General features: G+C 40.7%; 1 protein-coding gene across 1 annotated transcript in view; it reads right to left on the bottom strand.

Annotated features, from left to right (window-relative positions):
• The window catches only part of MICU2 (mitochondrial calcium uptake 2), a 136,492-nt gene that overhangs the window by 50,822 nt on the left and 59,037 nt on the right, over positions 1–26,633 (bottom strand). The window contains exon 2 of the mRNA XM_021379537.1: positions 11,921–12,068. Within this exon, the coding sequence (XP_021235212.1) occupies positions 11,921–12,068 (148 nt within the window). The remainder of the gene's footprint in view (positions 1–11,920; positions 12,069–26,633) is intronic.

The following is a 26,633-nucleotide window of genomic DNA, read 5'->3' as shown; positions in this document are numbered from 1 at the left end:
AGCAGATGCCCATCCACATGGCACAAAACGACCTATTTTAGTATTCTCTGTTAAAAGAATCTGCAACATCAGGCTCACAACTGTATGGATTCACTCCACAGTTAAGAACGAACACATCTTGCTAATCCTCAGGAAAGAAAAATCAAAAAACATTCAGAGAGGAACAAAAAAAAGACAGAAGCCTTCTATCTTCTCAAAGCAAGAGTTTCTGCACTGGGTGATTTACTGAGCACCTGCCAGGACCACTGCAGCAGCAGAACTTCACGGTCCCAGCAGCATCCGAGGTGTGAGCACAGAGGATGCGAATCCAAGGTGCAAAGTGGTGGCTAGCACCTGGGAAAGCAAGCTGTATCAGACAGAAGACTTCAAGTGTCAGCTTCTGAAATAATCTCAGCTAAGACAAATGGTAGCTGGCTTGGCTGTGGCTTACACACAATTCCTTCTGGTAAGAACCAAGGCAAGATTTGTTGGAAAAGTGGTAGCTGTTGTAAGGTACAGCTGAACAATCCTTAGCCTTTCAGGTACGCAAGCCTTTCCCAGGTCTGAGAGGGAAGATTTAACGAGGCCTCAGGCAGCTGAAGGACCAGGTGCTGGGCAGCCCCTGGGATGGCGGGGTGAGGGTCTAGGCCCTGCGGTCAGTGTGGCTGCTGAGACACGGCTCTGGGATGCATCTTCTCTAATGAGAGAAACCTGGGTGTTTTATGCACGGAAACAGCTTCTGAGCTTGGTATTTGCTTTTGTTTCACAGCCAATGAGAGGCTGTGGACTGCAGTCTGTGCTATAACCACTGCAGGTGCCTAAGTGCTGGGCAGCAAAAAACGAAGCACGTAAGGTGGGCAGTTTCTCTCTTGGGAAATGGATGCAGCGTTCTCAAAGCAGGGGCAGTGCATTTACTCAAAGGTCTCTCAGCAGACCCAGCCAGCCACTTGGCAAGCAGCGATGGCTCCTTTCATCTCCCGCAGCCAGCTGCGTACCTCGCCTGCCATGACTACCTAGAAGGAAAGCGGTACTTGATGGCTCCACCTGAGGTATTTAAAAAAAAAAACCACAGTGCAATACTTCTAATGGAAAAAAAATCAGGTTATATCACGATTACTCAAAAAAGAATCAATTGTATGACTAATACAACAAAAATTCTGTTCTGGCCTAAGGGAAAGCACTGACCCATGAGCACCAGAACAAACAGCTGAAAATACGGGGCTAGGATGTAACTAGATTTTGGCAGGAACCTGCCAGCATTCACCACATCACCATCATTTCTAAATATTGGAATGCAATGCAAGAAATTTTAAAAACAGATTGTACTTCTTAGGTACAAAACAATACCTGTCTGTGCTAGGGACATATGCTGTAAGAAATACATTTAAGAGTGAAGAAAATTCACTGAATCTGATTTTCACACTACATCTGTTAAGATTTAATTGTCAGCTAAGCAGGATGTTTCTGAACTGATTAAGTTCCACTGAATTTATTAAAGAAATAATACTAAAGTAATCTGTGAAAAAGCATTAAAGAAAAAATCTCAGAGATATTTTCTGTGGTTACGTCAGTGTTATGTTATAAATATCGCCCAAGCAGTGCGTGGTGCTCTACAAAAATAAAAAGTCTTTATTAATAGGAAAAAGTATTCAGAGACCAAGAAGGACTGTGTGAGTTCCTGAAATTTGCTCACATGTATTAAAAGAAAGGAACGTGATTTCTCTGTTAAGTATTTTAAATAATACAGTAGCAAGTCACAAAACTGGAATAGTTAACTGAAGCAGAAAGTGTTTCAAGACTTCTGAAATTCGAAGGCAGCCGATGTTTATACAACAAGCAGGCTCCTGTTATTAATAACCAGTCTTTCCATTACTTGTACTACAAGGATTCTGTATGTACACGATATATTTTCATTCATTTCAGGGAATCTGTTTTCCATTCAGGTGCCATTAAACAACTAATAACTTTCACACTTTAAATAACTAAATCCTTCAAGATGTTCGGAGACCACTTGTCTCTTGCTTACAGCTCTACTGGAGTCTGAGCAGTTTTAGCATTGACACTATTTTTGTGCTGAGTTTTAATAACTGCTTTCATTCACTGAGAAGTTGCAATATACCTCGTCATTAACAGTTGTTCTTCAGAAAGCTAAATACCTAGCAAACTATTTCCAGATCATAGTGTCTTGCCAAGTCCTCTCCTAATCAGTAAGCGTTGCAGTCAATACATACAGGAACTCTGATCCTGCGTCATTCTCCAACTAGTCAGCATTGCCACAAAAGGAAAAATAAGAAATAACAAAACAAAGCCAGGAGCTTATTATGATTCTGCCGTTGTGTCATGCAGACATAAATGCTAAAATACAAATCTTAGTATAGCTTTAAGGATCAAAAATATATTTTCCTATTTGACCTTCCAAGCAATGTATCCCAGGTACCTCCCGTGTTGTCACGTGATGTGGTTCAAAGGCACTTGCCCACTGTGCAATGACATGGCAAAACCTACTCCTCTGTAAGTGATTTTGCTGCACGGTTCCCTTTCCTCTCACCACTGCTGTTCAGTCCTTCCTCTTGCTCTCTGCTCTGACTGTGCTGGCTCCCTTGCTGCTGACTGTCACCTCTGCTCCCATGCCAGCACCTCTTCTCTCTCTTTCCAGCACTATGAGCCTAAAACTCTTACTCCCTGAAAAAAGAGCAAACGAGTAAATCAGTGAGGTTGCCAGTGGTTAACGCATCAAAGACCAGCCTGGCCAGTTATGATTGCTGCCAGAGGGCAGACTCCACTTCCCCATAAGGACGCTAATTCTGAATCTGCTACTTCATACCTCAGGGTACAATCACTATGAAAGAAGATAAGCCTTTATTTGGCTTTCACGACAAAGTTTGTATCCAGACATAAATACGTGTTACCAAGATTTTATGAACTTCTGCAGTATTTCTACTGGTTTTAGATGAAGAACACTTTCAAATTAATTTTCAGATAAACCAGTCTAGTAAAGATGATCATGTTGTGTCAGACAATCTATGCAACTCAGTTATAGGTGCTAATGCATGGCTGCTGCTGAGAAAAGAAGAAAAATATACTGAGTAGCTTATCTGTTTAACAACAATTGGCTTAGGTACAACACTCCATCCAAAACAACCCAGTATTTTATTTGGAACATCAATTTCAATGTTGTATTCAGTTAAGAGGAAGTAAAATACCAAACGTATGTAACATGTTACTTTAAAGAGTTTCTGAGGGTTATGGTAGGATTTCCTAATGCAGTTTGGGTGATAAAGGACAGCTGAACAGGTACATGACAAAGTACGGGCTGGTCACAGATTCAGAAATTTTCAGCAATCTGGTTACTTTGCTTATGTATGCAGACTCCTCACTTTCCTTCACTCAAAACTCCACTTTAAGGAATGAGTAAACAACGATGACTAAGAAGCTTGACTTCTTAGTGACTAGGATGGCTAAAGTGGCTGATTTTGTTTCCTTTTTCTAAGACTCAGAAGAGATTCATGCCATGACCTTGAACCATTGTGGTGTTTCCTCCCCACTGCTTCACTTTATCTTCCACCTATTAGTGGGCAAGGGACGTGTCTGTCCTGCACATCCCATTTTGATTATCATGCCTGCAGAATTTAAGTAACAGCAAAATATCAGTAGTAAGAACTCCTAAAAGCAGACAAAAGGAGAAAACAATCCCTCTCTTGTAACATTAGAAATTCAGGAGGACTGAATTCAGTTCCCAATGGCTCTCTTTGTTAACATTTAAATCTACACTTTTCATGTGGAGCTTCACAGCTTACACAAATTTAAATCTCAGTCTTCAGCTCTGAATTCTAGGTTTTGGATGTGAAACTCATGCATTATTTATATCAGTTTGAGAAGTTACCATATAGGAAATTCTGGTCAAATGAAGACACTGGAGTACGGACATCTACTCCCATTAGTCAGTGGACACAAAGACTGATTCAGCTCATTCTAAAGTGCCCCCAGTTCTGGTGCTCCAAACCCCACCGACTGCACCAGCACTGACATTGGACTAAGCACAACGGAGAGCTGTTTTCCAGCAGTTTCAGTCTTGCATCACACCCTTTCCTCAGTTTTACTCACATTCCTGACCACGCTGATGCTGTGAGAGCATGAAAGCATGTACCACATCCGACCTGCAAACACACCACAACCTTGCGCCAATTGCATTTTCAAGGAAAACGTAACCAAGTTAAACAACATTTCCTAGCAAACTTAAACCCTAATAATAGTCATTGCCATGTACCGTGTTAGGATTCAACCATGTTAATACCACCCCCGGCATTCAGGTGTCAGCAAGCACAGGAAAGTGTGTTCAACTTCTGAAAAGGGCTGCAGATAAAGGAGCAGTTCAGGAAATGAAGATGTTGTGATACATTAAATCTGGACCGGATATACAAAGAGGGATCAAGATCTTTATCTGTCAGGTTTCAATTATTATGAGACAAGATAACCTGAATTTTTGTCTTCTACTTGAAAGAGGAAGGTATTTCTGGAATCATAGAATGGTATGGGTTGAAGGGACCTTAAAGCCCACTCAAATTCAGCCACTCCTGTCATGGGCAGTGCTGCCACCCATCAGCTGAGGCTGCCCGGGGCCCCATCCAACCTGGCCTTGAACACCCCCAGGGATGGGGCACCCGCAGCTTCTCCAGGCAGCCTGTGCCACTGCCTTACCACCCTCTGAGTAAAGAATTTCTTCCTAACATCCAACCTAAACCTCTCCTCTTTCAGTTTAAAGCCATTCTCCCATGTCCTATCACTATCAGACTGTGTAAAGAGTCGGTCTCTCTCCTGCTTGTAAGTTCTGTTCAAGTACTGGAAGGTAACAATGAGGTCTCCCCAGAGCCTTTGGCTCTCCAAGCTAATAGAATAATCTTCTCCAAAAAAATTAACAGAAACAAAGTCCAGATTTAATGTATTGCAAAATCTTCATTTTCTGAAACATTCTTGTATCTGTAGTCCTATCCAAAATTTAACACAGATTTTCTTATTTGTTCTACAATAACAGCATACCAGAAATTATATCTCCATGAAGAAGCTCTAACATAATATTGGCTGGAAAATCTGGAATATGAGGCTAAGTACACATAACTGTATAAAACACAAGGTTACATGAAACTGGAAGAGTCTTATAAAAATACTCCTGAATTTCAATGAAAATTCAGTGTAAGTCAGCTGAGCCTTATCCTTCTTATACTCGTCATCTTAAAAATGCAACTTTCTGATGCAAATTCATATTATTCTTATCAGATATTACTAGACACTGAGAAGTTTCTACATCATAAGTAAAGTGACCACAAGCACTTTTTCACTAAATTATCAATGCATCAAATATTGCACACTAGATCAGCATCCAATAGATTACCCAGAAGAGCTTGCTGGTTTTGCAGTGTTTAGTTGCACATCCTTTAGTAACAGTGGTTTCACATGAGATTACATGGCCTATAACTGGGAATCGCCAAATCCCGAATGCAAAATACTGAATGTAAAGATGCATTCAGGATGTGCCAAGTTATCTACACAAAACATGGCCATAGGTGATCTGAGCTGGCACAGACATTGTGCCAGAATACCAGATTTCATTCACTGATGCCTTGGTTGATAAAAAGGTGTCCGCTTCCTGCTGTAAAACAACTAACAGTAAAAAATTAAGCAAATATTTACAAATGTAATTTGGTGTGAAACCATTCTTCCTTTGTAAAGATCTTTGCTGTGTCAATATGCAAAACAAAATAAGTCTGTCACAAAACTCTGCATTCGTTATCAGCCCATTCTCCTTAAATGGTAAGACTGTAAATATTTTTCTTCATTATCACCCTGGCAGTAAATAAATTTGCAGGTGCAATTTTATCAATAGGAATGCCAAGATTTCACAATTTTTCGCCTATATAAAAGAAAATGAGTAACAGAGAAATCTATGCAGCAGAAAGCAAATGAACAGAATTTGTGAACCAAGGTCTCTTAAGCAGGGTTCAAGATCAGTTGGGTTGGATTTTATGACAGCCGATATCTTTGCACTACAGTTCATCTGTTTCCTTATCTGCAAAATTGTTCTATAATAAATCATAATTTATTGCATGTTGTGCAACTCTGTCAGAGAACACACCTAAGATTTTTTCTTCAGTAATAAATACCACCCAACCATGTACAGGAATTCAGCATTCAGGAATTCACTTGACAATCTGGACGCAGCAAAAACATTTTGCTATTTCCACCTTCAGCATTCCTGATGCAGCACCAACAATCCAACTATTTATCTGGTTTACACACCACAATGTTTACTTTCTTTTAAATTGAATCATGCTTAAAAACCAAGAAGAGATTCTGCAGCAATTCTCCAGTGAAAATCACCAGGGAGCAAAAAACCCCAGGGCTGTTGGTCAAGGACCACTATTCCCAACTCAAAGCAAGACTGCTTCTCATTCTGTTCTTCTTGTTGGCTTTTATTTTTAGTTTTTCTCCCGTGTGAGAGTTTATGTGTGAATAGGAATACAACAACAGAATGCTGTGACCAACCTCAGCAATATTTCTTGGTGCACAGAGCTATATTGCTCAGTGTTCTTACCTTTTAAACGTGTTTTGAAGTTTAGTTTGAGTTAGGTGCTTCTGTGCTAGGCACCCGGAGGCACAGGGACAAAATTGAGAAACTGCTGCTTGCTCAGGAACTCATGGAGAGCTTGTCTCAGGGGCTTCAATCTGTGCAAAGCAACAGATCTGCCTCTGTGCCTTCCCATTTCCAGCATCCCCAGGAGCAACTGGAGAACTGCAAACACAGCAAACTGGAGAAGTATTTTACTTCAGAAAGCCAGCAGGAAGAAATGACTCCTTTTACCCAAAATGAGCTCCTTAGATGGGTTCAGCATGTGGCTGTGCAATGCTTTGTGCTGGCAGTGGGGAGGGAGGCAACATGAGGTAAAAGCAAAGCAGCCAGGCAGAGATGGAGGGGATGCTTCCACAATTCTCAGGCAACACTGCTGATTGATGTCTGCTTGCCCCATATGGGAGACTGCAATGCCAGCTAGCCAAGGTGGACTGGTGACAGCTCACATTCCCTCTGGAAGCGATCGCTAAGCGAAACAGTAATCAGAGAAAGAGTAGGGTTCACTGGCCACATCTTCCACTCATGCACACATTACCAGACATATAAAAACATTTTAAGCACAGGTCATACAAAATAAGGCTAAATGATTCTGTTTCACCTAGACAGCACTGTATTGCTTAGACTTTGGAAGACTTCAGTAAATTAAATACTTAAATCCTGGCCTGAGTCTGCATGCTTTCTTCAGTAAGGTCCTCCCCACTTCTGCCTTACACGTGGGTGCTAAGAAGAAGGTCTGCTAACAAAATTAATTTATTGGTGAAATCAGACCCACTGTGTGAGGAACTGAGCTTTCTGTTTGGTCCCTTCTCAGATCATTCAGGTTCTGCCTGTCTGTTGCCTATTGTCATATCCTTGACTAGACACTGCTAGAACTCAATTCCGTTGAGAAAAGTGGGGAATTAATTAAAATTTTACTATTAATTCTGTAAATAAATAAAAAAATCCCTTATGAAAAACATCACTGTTCCATTTCTGCAGCATTTTTGTCTATATCCAACCTCAAGTTCTACTTCCAAAACATCGGCCTAAAGCTGATGTTCTCTTTAGGACCCAACAAAAGGAGCAGACTAAATGACAAACGCAATTGCTGGTGAAATAAAGGACTGGCAATTGAGATAAGTAGAGAAGTTTATCCCTGTGCTGAAAGTTTTTCTTTCATTTCTCAGTTCTTCCCATCTGGAAAGGATGGCAGTACCTGAGTAGAAAGTGGGTTTTCTATCTTCAATAAATTAAATGAAACTGCATAGGATTAATTTTAACTGCATACAGTTTCAGCCTGGAATTCTCCAGCATTCACTGTAACTCACACAAAGCAAATGAAAACAGGATTATGGTTCTTCCAAACTCTTACATCTTAGAATCACAGAATGCTTTGAGTTGAAGGGACCTTAAAGCCCACCCAGATCGAGCCCCCTGCCTTGGGCAGGCTGCCCCCACCAGCTGAGGCTGCCCAGGGCCCCATCCAACCTGATCCTGAACACCTCCAGGGATGGGGCACCACGGCTCTCTGGGCAGCCTGTGCCAGTGAACTTAATTTCAAGTTTGAAGACACTTAATCACAGCTGAAAGAACAAAATGCAATTACAGCTTAGATGCAAAAATGAGAAATCGTACTAAAAGAGCATTTAGAAATTGCTTTTGAGCCCAGAGCAGACATCTCTCCTTCAACACCAGAGAAAAATTGGCATATTTGCATAATGTTAAAGCTACCATGTGAGTTTTCAGTAATCTCGGCTGAGAAGAAAATGGACCATTTTGTTTTCACATGACTTCTAGAGTCAAAATGGTAGATTTACTTCCCTTGTAGCCATTTCTGGGACACCTTTTGATGGTGGGGACAAGCATCTCCTCATGCTGAAGATCCCCAGCTCTTATAAGTCTGGCAGCAGCTGCCCAGCCTTGTGTTACGGTTGATTCACGGGACAAACCCAAAGCCTCATGTTCCTCCTCACTCCCCTACCTGAAAATACAGCAGAAGACAGCAACCACCACCCTCCCAGCATTGCCCACAGTTCAGTGTTGTGTGCACTTACAGGAGACAGACACATACACACATTCCCCACCCACTTCTTTAGGGGTTTGGTTAAAAAAAAACAGCAACAAAAGAAACAAGGGAGAAATAAAAGCCAGAACGGACTCCATTAGTTTGCAAAAGGACAGATAAAAGAAAAGAAGGGAATAAAAATGTTAGGGTGAAAAAGCAAGAAAAATAAACATTTCCAGAAGAAACAAGACCACAGCTCTGTAAGAAACTGAGAAAGTGCTCTGTGAAGAGGGAAAACAGGCTACAGTAGGTAAAGAAAAGAGTAATATAAGTCTGAAGCCCGTTTTTCACTAAAATGCAGGGGGAGGAGACAGTAAGCACATAATAGACTTCAGAGAACACAGTTGTTTCTTTCCTATGCAGCACTGCAGAACCTTTGATACCATCTTCATAAGCATCACACAAAAAAGTAAAAATAGCTCTCAAGCATCTCAGCAATTTATTTTTAGTCTGCAACCTTTAACGGATGCTGTATCAATGCTAACCTCTAACCCAGGATTTAATGTACACTATTATTCTTACATTCCCCCAAATAAATTCACTCTCATTGTTTACTGCATTTCAGCAAGAGCATTGACATCAGTGTTTCAGAATCAGCACTGGGTGCTTCTGGATCATATTTAAGATACTGTTTATGACGTACAGAAGCCCTGCTGAGATGCTTTCTTCCCTCCGGCAGTCAGCAGTCTTAGTTGGACCTTGGGAAGGGACAGAACAGCCAGCAGATTGCTTTGAGTAAGGAACCCAGCATTTTGGAAGCTGCTTGCTGCATTGGTCCAACATAGCTAGAATTAAACATCTTTCCAAATCTGCCGTGAAGACTATATTTGAGATAACACATTACTTTTTATGGGGCTGATCACATGTTCTGGGCTATAGTCTGTGAGAAAGACAGAAGAAACAAAACTTGAGAACAGCCTTTGGACGGAGCTAAGCCTTCCATATTATGTATCACAACCAAGTGGTAAACTTGAATAATTTATAAGCAAATACTTATAAGGATGAATGCTTGAGGGCTTCAGCATTTATAAGATTTTTTTTATTAGTGATTAATAAAAACCAAGTGGAAAACAGTAAGATCATTACAGCTTTACGTTCAGCATTTGTGTGCAGTTTCACATTTTCAATTTGGGTCTCACTCTGCCAGTAAGTGAAGAAATTCCTAGGATTAGTGTTGGCATACTCATCTTCCTTTCTAAAACCATTGTTCAAGATTAAAAAGGAATTGATTTTATAATACAAGCCAAAAGTTTCCAAAAGTAATTACTGCTTTGATACAAAGCTCACCATTTAGTGGGCATGGTGGTGATGGGTTGATTGTTGGACCAGATGACCTTAGAGGTCTTTTCCAACTTTAATGATTCTATGATTCTATGATCCTGAAGCTACCTTAATATACCTGGAGAGAGGCTTGAGCTAAGTCTGTTTATTCTTCTCCCAGGAAATTCTTTGAAAGAAAATGAACAAGCTAGTGCCTTTAAAATATTCAAAACACTGTATGGAGCATTAGAGTCACAAATCAACATTTTTCTATCAATAATCTACAATGCTATTGTAAACCTGACATCTACCTGAAATGCTGTATGTGTTAGTGCAAAGAGTTTTTTGTTCACATATTTTTCTTGTTATTGTTTTTCTTTCTTATTTGAAGCTGTTTCCTACTTACATTAGCGAAGTAACAGAAATTAGCTCGGCTGCATTGCAAATCAATCTTATCCACATATCATTTCATTAAAAATCAGCACGTATACCATTATCGCTGGAGTAACCAATTAATATGTATGAACTGCTAACACTGAAAAACACTTCTTTCTTTGACCTTGCTTTCACAGACTACTGTTTGAAAGCCACACCTTCAACACTGAAAAATTTAGTACTCACTGTCTTTCACTATTTCAGGCTGGGAAACTCCAACGAAAATCCCTTCTAGGTTTTTAACTTACTGACATAAAACTTGGAGGGAAAAAAGCTTTTTCCATTTGCCATATATTATAAAAATATGCTATTGTGAGAATCTTCATGTCTCTCAAGGTCATACAGTCCTTCTAAAGATTTATATTCAGCTTTCTATAATATTAGAAATTGTATGTCAGCAGGGAAGCCATGTACCCTTATCAACTATAGATTTTTGCAGGCACAAGATAACTCTTTGTTATTACAGGTTCTTGTGTCCTATTCTTGGACCACTTGCAGCTCTGTAAACTCTGTTCTGCTCTAGGTTTCCTGTGGGCTTGAGTAACTGCTCTGTTCAAGCCTCCTTCTTTGTGTCTTTCCACAGTGCTCTGAATTTTCTTCTGTATTTCCTTCTCGACATCCTCTAGTGATGCTGAACTGCCTGCTAGCTGAGCAGTGAGTATCGCAGGCTGTGAATAACTTTTTCTATACCACATGTTCCATAGGTTAGTTAGGATGTGCAGACCAGCTAGCAAACAATGATTAAAGCTTGGATTTCAACCCCTTTCCCTCTGCAGATGTACTAATGGGCACTGGTCTTCAAAGTGACCCTGATACTTAGGGAACTTAACATTTCCGAATCTCTTTAAAGTAAAATATTCTCAGGAAAGCTATAAAAGCCAATTTTTTGGGGGAAAACATATATTGTTTAAAAAAACATGCTGACATGGAAATGACAGAATAAAGAAGATTAAGGAATGGGGCAGATTAATGAGATCAGAAAACTATGAGGACAACAACGTATGCACTTTTTATTAGCATGCTGCTCCAAACTCCTCCTCAGAGAACACAATTTTAAAAGTACTTTTTTTTTTTTAATATGCAAACAATTTTTATTTGTTCTTATCCAAGTCTTCTATAAACCAGAAGAGATTTGAAATCAGAAACCTGGAGCTGAGCTCCATGCTTCATTACACACATTCACATCACTCCCATCGCTGCCTCATCTAAGAAAAAAAGGTCACAGAGTACTTTCTGGTAAAGTGGGCAGACAGATAGCAGGGGCAGGAACAGAATGAGCACAGTCATACTGCAGTCTTACTAAGTAAGTAATTGAGGAACTACATACTGATCAGACATGCAAATGATGCAGAGATATAATGCCATCCTTGAGTCACCAGATTTCGAAATGATCAGCTGCATGTCACTAGCATACAGGGTGGTGCCTGTGAGAAGTCACATGCCCAACGTTTATAAATTGGCTTCTGATGACTTATGTCAGATAAAGGATCCTGTCCCAGCGATTTGTACATTACATTTTTAAGGGGACTTCCAAATTCCTTTTCCCTCACAAATACAATGATGAGAAAAGAACTTACGTTCCACTTGATCAAACATTACTGAAAACAAGAAATCTCGTGGTGTCATGTAATATTCTCCTTCATACTCCAGTGATGCAAAATGCATAAAGCGATTCTTCCGAAGAGACAGTCTTTCAGCCATTTCTGCATTTGCAACATCTTCCTTCTGAAACAGAAAAAAAATCCATGCAGAAAGACAGCTGCATTTGTAGATCAACTCTGTGATTAGAAAGAATCCTATATATCTCATCTTGATTAACCTCAGTATTGTGTGGGCGGCCACAAGAAGAGACTACCAGAAATTAAAGTTTTTACAGCACAGTTCTAATGTACAACATTCTTATATGACATTCACAGCATTTTTGGCCTTGCTGAGAGCATGCTTTAACAACACAGCTGAGCCAAATTAATGGCTTGCTGTCACCAAAGGCTGCCCTTGCTTTCCACTCCCCTGCTCCTGGCCATATGGTCCTGCACCTCCAGCTCTGCTACTTGCTGGGGCCAAATTCAGCTCACTAACTCAGCAGAAAACTAAACCAACTGAATGGTGAAAGGTATTTTGCCAGGTTAATGACCAGCTCACCAAAGGTTTAAATGTACACTGCATCTGTTCAGGATTCACTCCTGAAGTTGAGTATTAAGCTGTGGAACAACGCCTAAGATGGGGGAACAAAGGTGTTATGGTATAAGAATGGGCATGTCTTTTTGAGAAATTAGAAGAAAGGGAAAAGCAATGAAAGCATCAATCAAAAGGTCAGAGATGGTGTCACCAAACCCAGATTCAATTAGCAAAGCAAAAAAAACTTTCAACCCCTTCTCAAAAAAAAAAAACAAAAAACAACTACTGAGAAACTCATGATGGAAAACATACAAGCTGACAATACTTCTGAAGAGTAGTAACAGCACTTACAGGCAGAAAGAGAGGATGCAGATATAGTGAAACAGAGACGTTTATATGTTAGGACTGTGAATAACAAGATTCAGGATGGTCTGGGAGAAACAACTGAACCCTTAGATGTGAAGCAATCCTAGAGCACAAGCGTGGCCCTCAACCTGTGGCCAGTGGCCATTCCACTGGAGGATGTGTGAAGAAATGGTTCTGTGGACAAAGAGCCTTCAGAGAAGAGGATGGGGCATGTCAATTCCACATCATTAGGCTTCCTTTTCCTTTACCCACTGCGGTCCCTAACTGCACCATGTGATTTGGGGATCTCAAGGCAACAGGTACTAGTGGCAAAACTACGGCCAGATCCTAGATGCAATTATCATATTCATACTTAGTTACAGTTCTAAATATAATGCTGCAACCTGTCATTTAATCCTACCTCTTTCACCTTCATATTAGCATCAAGCACTTCTGATATTTCACAGAACAACACAATCACCAGTTACAGTCAGCTGTACTGTGGTAGCAACTGAAAATTTTACCTGAAATAGATCGGTACAAGTTCACATATTAACATACAAACAGTGCCTTGTATCTAGAAAAATATGTATTGCATCAGAAAGGTAATGCATGACTACAAATTCACCAAGCTCCATTCAAGAAGTTGGCATCCCTGATCTGCAAGCCAGCCTTGGGAACAAGGGCTATTTCCTATTAAGGTCACCTTCAAATACTAGCATAATTGACATAAGCAAACCTTACAGATGAAATGCATCAGCTGTATCAACTCCTACTATTTTTTTTAAAACCTTTTGCAAAACTTTTGAAGTCCTGATTCTGTATGAGAATCTCAGCATTTGTTAAAAGCATCCTAACCCCTCTGGATACCATCAAGAACTGAGCAAGAGCTAAATCAGAGTTAAACTGCTCACATGCTACTGCTCCCTACAGAACCGCAGAATGGCTGAGGCTGGCAGGGACCTCTGGGTCCATCGGTTCCAGCAGGGACACCGAGGGTGCCCTGGGCCATGTCCAGGCGGCTTCGGAAAATTTCCAAGGAGGAGACCCCACAGCCTCTGGGCAGCCTGTGCCAGTGCTCTGTCACCTGCACAACACAAAAGTGCTTCTGGTGTTCAGAGGGAACCTCCTGATCTCCACTTTGTGCCCACTGCCTCCTGTCTTGGCACTGGTTACCACTCAGCAGAGCCTGGCTCCATCCTCGCTGCACAATCCCTTCAGGCATTTATAGACATATACTAGGTTAATGCAGGCTGCCTTTATGAGTGGAGATGACAGGAATTCTGGAGTGCAGTTACAGTCATTTGTTTTCACTGTCTGTATAGAAAGTTCAGAAGATGAAGGGAGAGACAGAGTGCCACAAAAAAAAAGCTGACCTTCCTTCTCTTCAACCATACTTGCACATTTTACTGCATGAGAAGGGAAACCTGGGCAAACAATCTGGGGGTGGAAGCTTGGAGGAAAAGGTTGGTCAGAGGGATGTTAGAGCTCTCAGCCTGAATGTGTGTAAGGAATATGTGTAAGTTTATGTTCAGAGTGAAGGCAGTAGCATCAGTGGCCATATACACCAACGTTACGTCATAATGACATAAAGCTTTGTAATTACTATCCTTCTCACAATAATAATACTGTTCAAATTGGTTTAATACCAATTAAGAACTTCAGCTGGCATCAGAAATACAAAGTTCACAATTATACTGTAATGACATCAAGAAAGCAATGACTTCTCAGGAGTAAGCTGTATAACTTACAGTTTGACAAATACATTCAATACAATTTTAATTAAACTGAATGCAGCTGGATGTTCGCCCTTTAAACTGCTTCCTCTCCAGTACTGAATAAGCAGACTTAACGAATCAAACATCAGTACAGGCAGATAAATTCACTGCAATAGATGCAGTGGTGGAACAAAGAGCAGAATGCTTGCTCCAACAGATTTGCAGTTAAACTTCCCTTAGTTTTAAAAAGGAAAAGTAAATGGTACCTTGTGGCAATCTGCTCAAGCTTGCTTTTTTTAAATTATTTTTAATTTTTACAATGAAAGACAGATTAAGTGAAACAAGAGGAAGCTGACAAAACAAATGCCCTTGTAATCCGTTATCATTTCTGTTAGATTAAAAAACAAACACGGTTGTTCCATTCACTTTAGAGTTATTTTAGGATGAAAACTATGTTTTTTTTTTTAATGTAATCAGACATTTTGTACAACAAAATTTCACTTCAAGAATAGAGATAGATAAATGGATGAGTACTACTGCATTAAATCCAGCAATTTCAATGAAACCAACCATACATAAATGCCAATGCACATCGGTACGTGCATTTGTTATTTCTGCTACAATTCCACTGCACATAAACAGCATGACTTTAGTTTCTTCTCCATCATTAACACCTAGTGCTTGTGTGGGTACAGAGGGCTTCTCACAGTGGATCTCCACTTAACAAAATGACCTCCTTGATCTCTTCTGGAAGCATCCAGCTGATCAAGGGACATAAAAAATACTCCAGAACCATCAACTCCACGACCTGTGCTCAGCTATGTGGGTTGCAGATTGCTGACACAGATGGGGAATCATCTTGTGTCTCAGGACAGTGCAGATGGTTGTGCGGGCTGCAAAGGATTCTACTTGATGCCATGCATAGCTACTTCTTCTGCTCTGAGCTAGCTTACTTCATTTTAGGACATAAAGGTATTAAAGGGAGTCCAAAAGAGGGCAACAAAGATGTGAAGGGTCTGGAGGACAAGACATATGAGGAGCGGCAGAGGGCCCTGGTTTGCTCAGCCCAGAGCAGAGCAGGCTGAGGGGAGGCCTCAGGGCGGCTGCAGCTCCTCACAGGGAGAGGAGGGGCAGCCCTGAGCTCTGCTCTCTGGGACAGCGACAGGGCCCGAGGGAACGGCATGGAGCTGTGTCAGGGGAGGGGCAGGTGGGGGTTAGGGAAAGGGTCTGCACCAGAGGGCGGTGGGCATGGAACAGGCTGCCCAGGGCAGTGGGCACGGCCCCGAGCTGCCTGAGTTCAGGGAGTGTTTGGACAGCGCTCTCAGACATAGGGATTGGGTTTTGGGTGGTCCTGTGTGGAGCCAGGGGTTGGACTCAGCGACCCCTGTGGGTCCCTTCCAACTCAGGATATCCCATAATTCTGTGAACTCACACAACATGGAATACTGCAGCTGGCCCATGCCTGGTGCTGCAGCCGAGGCAGAAGTGCCTCCCACTGCATGCCATGGAGTGTGGTGCAGAGGTACCAAGGGAACACAAGTCCCAAATAGTTCCAGTGATGATCAATCACCAGTAATGGGCAGATAAAATGGGAACAAAAACATTGTCTTGACCAGTACTTGGCCTTTCTGGAGCCACATGGAGTGGCTTCATACTTTTGGATTATAAACTTAAATTTCAATGGGAATCAATCTCTATTTGCTTAATCCCATTTATATATGTTATGCTTAATTTCTTCCCTCAGCAAACTGACAGTACTTAATTAAACCTTGTGTAATATCTTACTCACATTTTGGCTATGGCACACCAGCCATGCTGCCAGCTGCTGCCCTCACACTGCCTCATGTTGTCTCCACTGCTGCACGCAAAACTCTCATAGCCTAAATTAACCATATAAGCCTAACTAGCTGTTCACTGTGGCTACTCTCCAAACCAAAAAAATCATTTCAGAAGGTGTTCAGGAGCTTATTTATCAAACTCTGCTTTAACTATACAGCTTCTTTCCACCACACGTTATTAGTTGTTTCTAGACTACCAGCCATCAAGTTATTCCTTGAAGTGTAGCTTTGGACAGCCCCTAGTCCCAAGCAAAAGCTGACTGACTATGTCAGTCAGAAAGCAGGGGATGTGGGCATCGCGAAGCAGTTACAAGACACGACATGTGGCTAAATGCAAGTCAAGTCAATAGTCAAGTTTGAAATAACAGCTTACGCACTCTTGTAAAGCTCTAAATACCCCTCCATCAATGTTTTTCTCTTCATCAATATGTATCTCTTCTGTCTTTGCAGGCAAAGATGCCTGATGCATAAGAAGACAGTCAGCAAAAGATGAAAATATGTGGGAAGGAGTAGAAAGTTTTGAGTTTTTTAAAAAAGATTAGAAGCATCACTTGCTTTTCAAAAGGGGATAAATGGCCGTGTAACTATTCTAATCAATATTCCAAATATCTGATCAAAGACTGAATTTAAATTTATGTTTTGAAGAAAAGGCTGATTCAATCACTTAATTTTAAAGTTGATGTTCTTTTGAAGCACCCACTTAAAACATGCAGAGGGGAGCAAGCTCTCTCTCAACAATTCTGTATCCTTCTCACTTCAATTAAGTCCTGAAAAATTTCCAAGTACTTTTTCCTGAGTCATTCAATGAGTCCTTCAGACAAAAACGATTTGACATTGCTGACATTTCTAAAAACACTGACAAAGCATTCATTTTGCTCATAAAAATGCATGTACGTGGCAAAAGGCAGTGTTCTCCCCTTTAACTCTAGTCTACAAACAGAGTTTCAAGCAAAGACAGTTATACAGTGGGAATCAATTATGCATTTAAAACTGGACTTCGGATATTAAAGTATCTGTAATCAAACACCTCAGCAGTTTCCAACAGGGCAAACTCAAGGAAGGAGGATACCAGAATTCACATTTACACCGATGCAATGGGTGAGAATAATCTGTTGCGATTATTTGCAAAAGACTCTTGTAAGCATAATTGAAAATGGCTTTGTGATCGACTTTGGCTTATTTCTGTCTTTAACGGTGCTGTGTAAGAAGAAATTAACCAACAGAAAACTATGCTGCATTAATGTTAAGGCTCAGGCTGAAATTCCATCCTTAACTTGGTCTATTGTGTGCAGATACGGTAAGGGCACCCAGCCGTGGGTGTTCCCATGCGCCACATGCTCCGCAGCACCGAAGCACAGCCAAAAGCATTAGGACTGAGGTTTCAGCTTTAACTTGGAATTCAGTTCCCTTTGTGGTTTTATGTCAAACCTCCAGCATTAATTTGAGAATGTAAATGGTAAAGCTAGGATAGCGGATGGTAAATTAGAATTGAATGACATGAAAAGGACTCCACAAGAATGCAAGTGTTTTCTTCTGCAGTAGGCATGGCAATGGATCGGCAGAGGCCAGCTGCTGGCGTCTATGGGCATTTTTCAACGCCATGGCCTCCTTGGCTTCCTGTGCTGAGAAATGCTGAAGAGCAGCAATATTATTTCTTAAAATTAAATTTCAAATTTGTGTAATAAATTTGTGTATCAATCTCTTAAATTAGCAGGCTAATAAAGAACTCATTGTGTTCAGTTTTTGGCTTTAATTTTTCTTGGTATGAAACATAGCATGCTTAAGTTGAGTGAAAACCTTATATAAAGCTAAATAATTGTTCTACTTTTTTTCTTTCTAAATAATACATTTAATAACCATGAAGGGTTACATAACTAAAACCTTGAATACTCTTAGCTAGGTAATTTTGATAATGTTGCTAAGCAAATCCTGCATCCATCCACAACGTGTACAACCTCAAATATTTGCAGCTGAATATGACTTAGGAATGACTTAAAATTTAAAACAATTTGCACATAATTTGTTGTCTTGGTGTGCATACACCTCTTGTGTTTCTCATCTTAATTTTTTTCTGTATATTTAATACACTACATTATCCAGTTCCCTTGCTTTCCATACTCCTTCCCACATAATTTTCTCATGTTGCCACCACACCCTTTCACTGTCTTTCTTTCCTCTGCCACTCGCACAACTTCTTCCATGTTTCTGTTCCCACAGAGGGAAACATAAGTTACAAAACATTTTTTCTTCTCATCTGAAAAGTGGATCAGTCTGGAAGAGATAATTTGCACCACTCATCACTCATTTTGCCTGCTGCAGGGATAACCAAACCAATGCATAGGATGTAATTAAAATCCAGTTGGTGCCAGCAGGCTCTCTGGCAGCCTTAGGTTTGTTTCCATTAATTCATAATAGATCTACAAATGGATTTAGCAACTCAATATCAAATTTCTGTAACTTTGCAGTTAACTTGTGTCATTACTGTGTATCGATTTCAACTCAATCCAATTTCAAATGATCAAAATAACAGAAAATGTAACTTAACCTCAGACCCTGCTGCACACGTTAGCATACCTAGCATGTGTGATGAATGCATGGAGGATAAAGCTTGGAGCTCAAAGTTTAAAAGTTTCACATGATGCAATGATTTATAGCGAAAAAAAGGCTCTTGATAAGACATCTGTTTGATGCAAATATGTGACTTACAGAAGCTCAGGATTGTAATATTGAAGAAAGCTTGTATACATAATGCAAAAAAAAATTGTGCTTTCACAATAGAGAATGAGTCACTTATTATGCAGAATCTCAACCAAATGCATGAGTTACCAAAACCAATACTGAGGTAAAGATGTAAGAAAAGCAAAATGGTCTTATGAAATGATTTAATCTATTTCAGATTTTTCAACGTTCCATTTTTTGACCTGGCAGAGGAAATCTGGACATAAAACAAACAAGGGAAGAAAAGAAAAGAAAAGAAGCACTTATTTGGAGCATTCAGAATCTGTGCTTTGGAGAAGGATGGTCTGATTATAGCCCAGAAGAATGATCACAGTGACACCCATGATCACAGAATCCTAGAATCCTTAGAGTTGGAACAAACCTTTAAAGGCCATCTAGACCAACTCCCCAGCAATGAACAAGGACACCACAGCTCAATCAGGTTGCCCAGGGCCTGATCCAGCCTCTCCTGGAAAGTCTCCAGGGATGGAGCATCCACCACATCTCTGAGCAACCTGGTTCCAGTGTCTCACCATCCTCACTGTAAAAGATTTTTTCCTTATATCTAACATAAATCTACCCTCTTTAAGGTTGAAGCCATTTCCCCTTGTTCTGTCACTACCGAGCCTGCTAAAGAGTCTGTCCCCTTATTTCCCGTAGCTCCCCTTTAGATACTGAAAGGCCGTTCTGAGGTCTTCCTGGAGCCTTCTCTTCTCCAGGCTGAATAGCCCCAGCTCTCTCAGCCTGTCCTCATAGGAGAGGTGTTCCATCCCTTGGATCATTTTTGGGGCCCTCCTCTGGATGTGCTCCAACACATCAAACACAGATCTCTGTCTCTCCTGTACTGAGGACTACACATCTGGATGCAGTACTCCAGGTGAGGCCTCACCAGTGCAGAGTAGAGGGGCAGGATCACCTCCCTTGCCCTGCTGGCCACACTTCTTTTGATGCAGCCTAGGACACAGTTGGCTTTCTGGGCTGTGAGGGCACATTGCTGACTCACATCCAGCTTAACATCCACCAGTACCCTCAGGTCTTTCTCAGCAGGGTTGTTCTCAACCCTTTAATCCCCCAGCTTGTATAGGTAGTGGATCTTGCCTCCACGCAGGTGCAAGACCTTGCACTTGGATTTGTTGAATCTCATGAGGTTCATCTGGGCTCACTGCTGAAGCCTGTCTAGGTCCATCTGGATGGCAACCCATCCCTTTGGAGTGTTGACTGCACCCCACAGCTTGGTGTCATCAGCAAACTTGCTGAGGGTGCACTCGACCCCACTGTCAATGTCACTTGTAGGCATTGGCTTCTGCAGGTTCTTCATTGAGCCAGTGATTGTGCGCTCGAACAGGCTCCCCAGAGCAGTGATCACAGCCCCAGGCTGCCAGAATTCAAGAAGTGAAAGCTCTTAGACATAAGGTCTAATTTTTGGGTGGTCCTCTGTGGAGCTTGGACTCGATGATCCTAATGGGTCCCTTCCAACTTGGGATACTCTATGAGTCTATGATGTGTGTTGGAAAGAAGTTCTAAGTATGTGAACTACTGTAGCAAAGTGAAACACTAATAGTCTTGAGACTCCCAAATTCTCAGGAACCATTCATGAGACGGAGACAGGCTGCTAAAAGAACTGGCTAGTGCAACCGGCAGATGAGGATGGAGCAGCACAGCTGAATATAAATGTTGCAAAAGTAGCCGCATCCCTTTCTTGGCAGTAACAGGTGCCACTCCTCTCCTTTCTTTCCAATAGCTGGAAACAATTCTTCCATCCCATACTGGCTAGGAACAGCTACGTTTGAAGGAGAAGTGAACAGTTTGTTTGCATCTAAAACCTTGACATTTTTGCTTGAATATTTCTCTCCCACTCTTCATGTTCAGACCAAGCTGGTGTACACATAGCAGGTATTCTTCTGTTACTAGAACTGTTCCAAATGCAGAATACAACTGGATATAAGGATAATACAGAAAACAGCCTCAGTCTGCAAGGTTTTTAAATTACACAATTCAGTTCTAGAACTTTCATTTCTAGTAGAGCTCCTTTTTAAAATAAACTTCAAAAGAAGTCAGAAACTAACACATCTACACCAACAGAACATAACAAAGGCAGACAAGGTCCACAAGCTTTAAAAAGACAGAGAACCAACACATTTAACAAACCATATATTTACACCTCAACTTGCAAGTTATCACACTGCACTACTTACCAGTTCCACCTCTGTGACTGGGATGCTGCTGAGCATGCCTGTCTACAAGGACTTAATCACAGAATTGTAGAATCACAGAATCATTAAGGTTGGAAAAGACCACTAAGATCATCAAGTCCAACAATCAACCTGTCACCACCATGCCCACAAATCATGTCCCTCAGTGCCACATCTCCACATTTCCTGAACGTCTCCAGGGATGAGGACTACCACCTCCCTGGGCAGCCTGTTTTTACAGAGCACCAGGGGACATGCAGAACTTTCTGCTTACGCTGGGCTTACGGATTTTTAAGGTTTCTCAAGTCAACAGAAGTTTGCCTTATATGTATGTTTGCACTGCAGAAGAAAGAACATGCCCCTTTTGGATTGCTTCTCCCTTTGTTTGGAAAGGCAGAAAGTAGCTCTACCTGACCTGTTCTGAACTATGTTAAGAGGGAACCCATCTATTATATTGCAGTTTAACATCAGCTTAACTGCACACTCTTCACATCCAGGCTGTGTAACTCTGATCTGAACTCCTATTCCCAAATTGGAGGTGTAATTGTGGTCCAACTCATGCCAACTACAGGGTGCTATATTTTTACACTATGCTTTATAGCTTTATGAGCTTTTTGCTGTCATGGTGCTTGATACCGTAACAACTGTATATACAGGAAAAAAAATTATTAATGGCTTTAAGAGGAGGTGATTGAATGATAGACAAATTTTTGTTCTGAACTGGGAAACTCATGAATCCTGGAAATGATGCAAATAAGCAAGAACTTAAAAGAGAAAACAAACTGTTCATGGAATGAATAGTAGACTGATGAAAGAGAATGCATCCCCAAAAGCAAGACTGGGAGAAGATGAGAAAAAGAAACTTTCCAATAGGTAAAGTAAGCAGTACAAGTTCAAAAGACAATTAAAGGGATGAAAAGCTGAGGGTAAGGGAGTTACACAAGCAGATAGTCCAGAATTTCACAGTTTAAAAATAAAGGTTATATTTGCAATAAGATAGTACTGTAATTAAATGAAAGTATTGTGTTAACATTTAGTGGTTATTAAGTGTATATGTTAAATACATTCATAATTAAATATATACACATCTATGTATAAATAAGAGAGACTAGAAAGAAGATGGCTATGGTAAGCTATGTAAGGGCTAAGGAAGAAATGATAAATACAATGGCATGGGAATTAAGACAGCGGTTGGTTTAGTGGTAATGGGTGCAGAGAAGGAAAAAAAGCAAACCAAAAAAAAACAAACCCAAAAAATAAAATGGCAAACAACCAAAACTCAGAAATGTCTTCAAAAATTTGCTCTTACAAACCTTTGAAAACAACTTTAGAGTGCCTCTGTGAATGGTTACATACACTTCCAATAACCCAGTGCTCCCTACATTTGCAAGGAGATGCCAACAGTGCTCCTGAGAAGGCAGCACGTTGCCACGGCGGATTAAGGCCAGCGTGTGCACTCCTGGGAAATGCTGGGTGCAGACTGCCTCCCTGTCACCAGAAAAGACTGCAGTTTGCATATTTCCAGAACACTTTTCAGAATACTCATCTTTTTGTAAGCACTATTGTTCGCATGTTTGCACCTCACAAATGTTTTAAACAGTGGCTGAATAAGCATTGCCTTCCAGAAAACCACACAGAGAACAGCCTCACCACAGCACGCTGCCTGCCAGGTGTCATTACGCATTGAAAGACAAGAGACTGGAACCAGCCAATTTTTAATCTGAGTGCTCTGGACTCGCTTTGCCAGGGGATGTCCATCCCAGCACCGGGTCCACCGCAAAGCAGAAATATCCTGTGATTTCACCTTCCTGGACTAAGAGATTGGTTTCTGCACAGAGGATTAAATGCATCTCAAACCAGGATGCTTACATAAGGTTTAAAAAAGCTCATATCATACTCTCAATAATAACAATAATAAAAAGATGACAATGTTAAGCAAGGATCATTTAAGCTAGACATTTTTTGACCTCTGTAAATGAGCATTTCTATTTAGTAAACCTGCAAATACTTTTAAAGGACTTTTTGTTCTTTATGAATCTATTCAAATTTCGGGTCTCTCTTTTCGAAGGTCGAGATCTAAAGAAAATTCAGTTGAAAAACACAGTGAATCCTGGAAGAAAGCTCTGTGAGCTGGTGCTCAACTCTGAGACAGAGGCAATAGGTTTATTCCTCTTAGAAACATAGAGCTCCTCGGCCACAGGATCTGCAGGTTGGAGTTGAAGGCTCCTGTTATTCCACATGTGCGTTAACAGTACCACAAGTTCCTGCACATCATCCCAATGTAGATACCACTTGTGCTTTGCTATGATGGCTGTGCGCAGTAAAGAGACTTAAAAAACATCCAGCAGTCAAGGAATTAAAATTTTGCAGTATTTTTTTTTTTTTTTAAATGAAAAACAAAATAGGGAAGGGCATGCAACTACAGGAACACTTGCTATACATACTGTGAGATAAAAAAATGCATAAAGCATTGTTTAAAATAAAGAAAAGCCCAAATAATTGCCAATACTCCAAAAACAGGATTCCCCTAAGAACACATATATGGGAATCCTACATGTGGCAGATTGCTGGAAATACAGGAATACAGTGCTGGGAACGAGTCAGAATTTCCTTCTGCGATAATGTGACCATTACAATGCTAATCACATTAATGTTCCCTCAAAAGCTGGAAAATTTCCTTGGGGGAAGGGGGAATCCAGGCTTTTCTCCAGCCATTTTATAATGACATTTTCCAAGACAGACATGTGCAAATGGCCAAAAGAAGTATGTGAATAAAAAAAAAAACAAAAAGCAAGGTGCGCTCTGGGTTCTTCTGCATAAGTAATCAAATCGAAAACTGAATAAACACTTAGCTCAGTCTGTCACTATACACTCTATAAAAAGTCTTGCATATTTTAAGCCCCATTTTTACCTATGTTGTATGAAGATGATTTCTCAGTTCTCAGAGAGTCTGGTACTTAAAAAGGTGGCATAACTGATGGGGAGCTAACGGATTAGGTTGCCATAGAAAAGACTTCTACCACCAAACCTCTCGAAGCATTAAGCAGCATCTGTGAAGTGTGAAACTCTTTCCCTTTGCATACAGCGATCTAACACTATTAGATAAAACTTCCATTGCAGTAAATTAATCTGAGAATAATAATGTGCAGAGAAAGAAAAGAGAATCCCTTCAGAGCTTTCCTTCCTTTCTTTCTCCCTTTCTTTCCACTTTTTAGTAGAGGTTTGACCACATCCATGACAAATGGCCGCCACCACGCTGCATGGGTCAGCCTCATGGTTGGGGGACCCAGCCGGTCCCAGGAGGGACCCAAAACCAACATCCGTGTGTCCTCCAAGATTAATACAGCTATAGCAACAAAGGCACTTTGGCCACAAGAAATGTTTATACTGTAATTAAGTTGTAAAGTTATATTTATTTCTCCATAAAGCTGCTGACTTCACTTCTAAACAAATCATTTGTTTTCTGCAGGAGTGAATGAACTCGTGACAGTGCCATCTGTAAACTCGCATGGCTCAAAACGCAGTATATTTTCCAGTGACTGGACTTATTTTTTCTAGTCTCGCTTATTTTTTTAAACTTTCTACCTATGCAGAATTTTTCTTCTAAAACATTTTATCTGACACAGAGATTGTACATAGAAAGAATGGATATAGAGAGGCACTGGAGAAGCTCACAGTTCCGCCATTGCCTCTCTTTAATTAGCAATTCTCATCAACACTGTTCTCTAATTTCTCAGTGTTAGGACTCAAAAAAGTAATGTTGCTCAGGAATCTACAATTCTGCTTGTTCAAGTTGACATATTTATTATCAACTAAGCAAGCATTACTGTCTCAAAAGATTTCCAAAAATTTCTGTAGTACTTCAAGTCCTCAGTAAAATACAGAATGCACCATACTCCAAACTGATAAGAAGGACCTTAGCAGACTGCTGTGTGGGTCAGAGCTATTAAAATGAGGCAGCGTCTAGCAAAAAAATCGTACAAAAAAATGGAACAGGTGACGAAGTTAGGGCACCAAAAGGACATAACAAAATCCCGCATTCATTAAATTCATTGCATTTATAGATACATTTCATTTGCAAAGAGAAAATGTCTCACTGCCTCTGAACTGGGCATCAAGGACATGGCTGCTCACAATATTAGATTTACATTAGAGAAATGTGAGATCCATCTTCCGTTCAGTAGTTTCAATCACGGTTATCCCAAAAGTTGAAATAAATTCAGGATGAAATACTGTATTAACGTAACAGTGACAAATACTTATTTCTACTGGTGCCATTACACAACGTAAACCCAGTGCATTCCTGATTACAACAGAGCTGTGAACCCACCATTTTTTACTACTGTTTATAAATTCCAACCTCTGATTTGAACTTCCCTTCCATGATGAAAGCTTGGGCGCGCTTTACTTAATCCTCCCTTCAAAGCCCATCACTGCTGCACCATTAGCACATCAGCGAGGTCACAACAAAGCATTACTTTCTCCTCTGCAGCACCTGAATCTACAAAAAAACCCAACAACACCAAAACACAAGAAAAACACCAAAAAAACCCCAAACCCTGTACCCACTGAGTCATCTGTTTCTGTGTGACGTTCCCTGAACCAGAGATAACGTTGTTTTCAGCCATCCTGGTTGGACCTCGAACTGCTTTCTGCAGCGGCAGTGCACTGGAGCAGGTCACACAGCATCTGCAGGTTTTCTTCTTGAAGACCTCTGTGGTTCATTTATCACAGCTGCCATCTTCTTGGAAGCAGGCTGTGCTTCCAAGTGTTTGTTCGTACAAACACTTCGTGTCTTTGGGAGGTCCAGAACTCATTCTGATGTAATTTTCCCTTCTCCTCCTCTTCAGAATTTTTAAGGTTATCGCTATCTCAGGCTTCATTTGTGAAATAGTTCGAATACATCATTTAATTCAAGAAGGAAAAACTGCATAAAAAACAGATTGCACAGACTAAGTCAAATTAAGGCTGTATTTGTCCAACCTCTTTTCAAACAACCTCTGAGAAATCCTAAGACCTCAGGCATGCCCACATTTTTCGAAGACAGACTGTCTGTTTGTAAATGTTTACAGTGCTAACTAAAAATAATGCAAGTTAGTCTTTCCCTCCTCCGCTTGAGAATATTCACCATCCAGCATAACAGTTTCAAAGCACAAATTGATGACTGGATTTCTAGCTGATCAGCCATGGAAAACAGACATCCTGGAGCTGTACTGGATGCTTATTTCAGCATACATCAAGAGAACAGATTTCATCTTTCACTGATCTGTTCAAGCCTTATAAAACTGGCTTTGGAAATAATTCACACAAACAATGAAGACTTCACCATGCTAAACGTATTTTCTAATTTAAGGCACTGCT

Source organism: Numida meleagris, chromosome 1, assembly GCF_002078875.1.
Source record: "Numida meleagris isolate 19003 breed g44 Domestic line chromosome 1, NumMel1.0, whole genome shotgun sequence".
Lineage (NCBI taxonomy): Eukaryota > Metazoa > Chordata > Aves > Galliformes > Numididae > Numida > Numida meleagris.
Note: the sequence above shows the minus strand (reverse complement) of the source record. Positions and strands in the feature narration are given on the sequence as shown.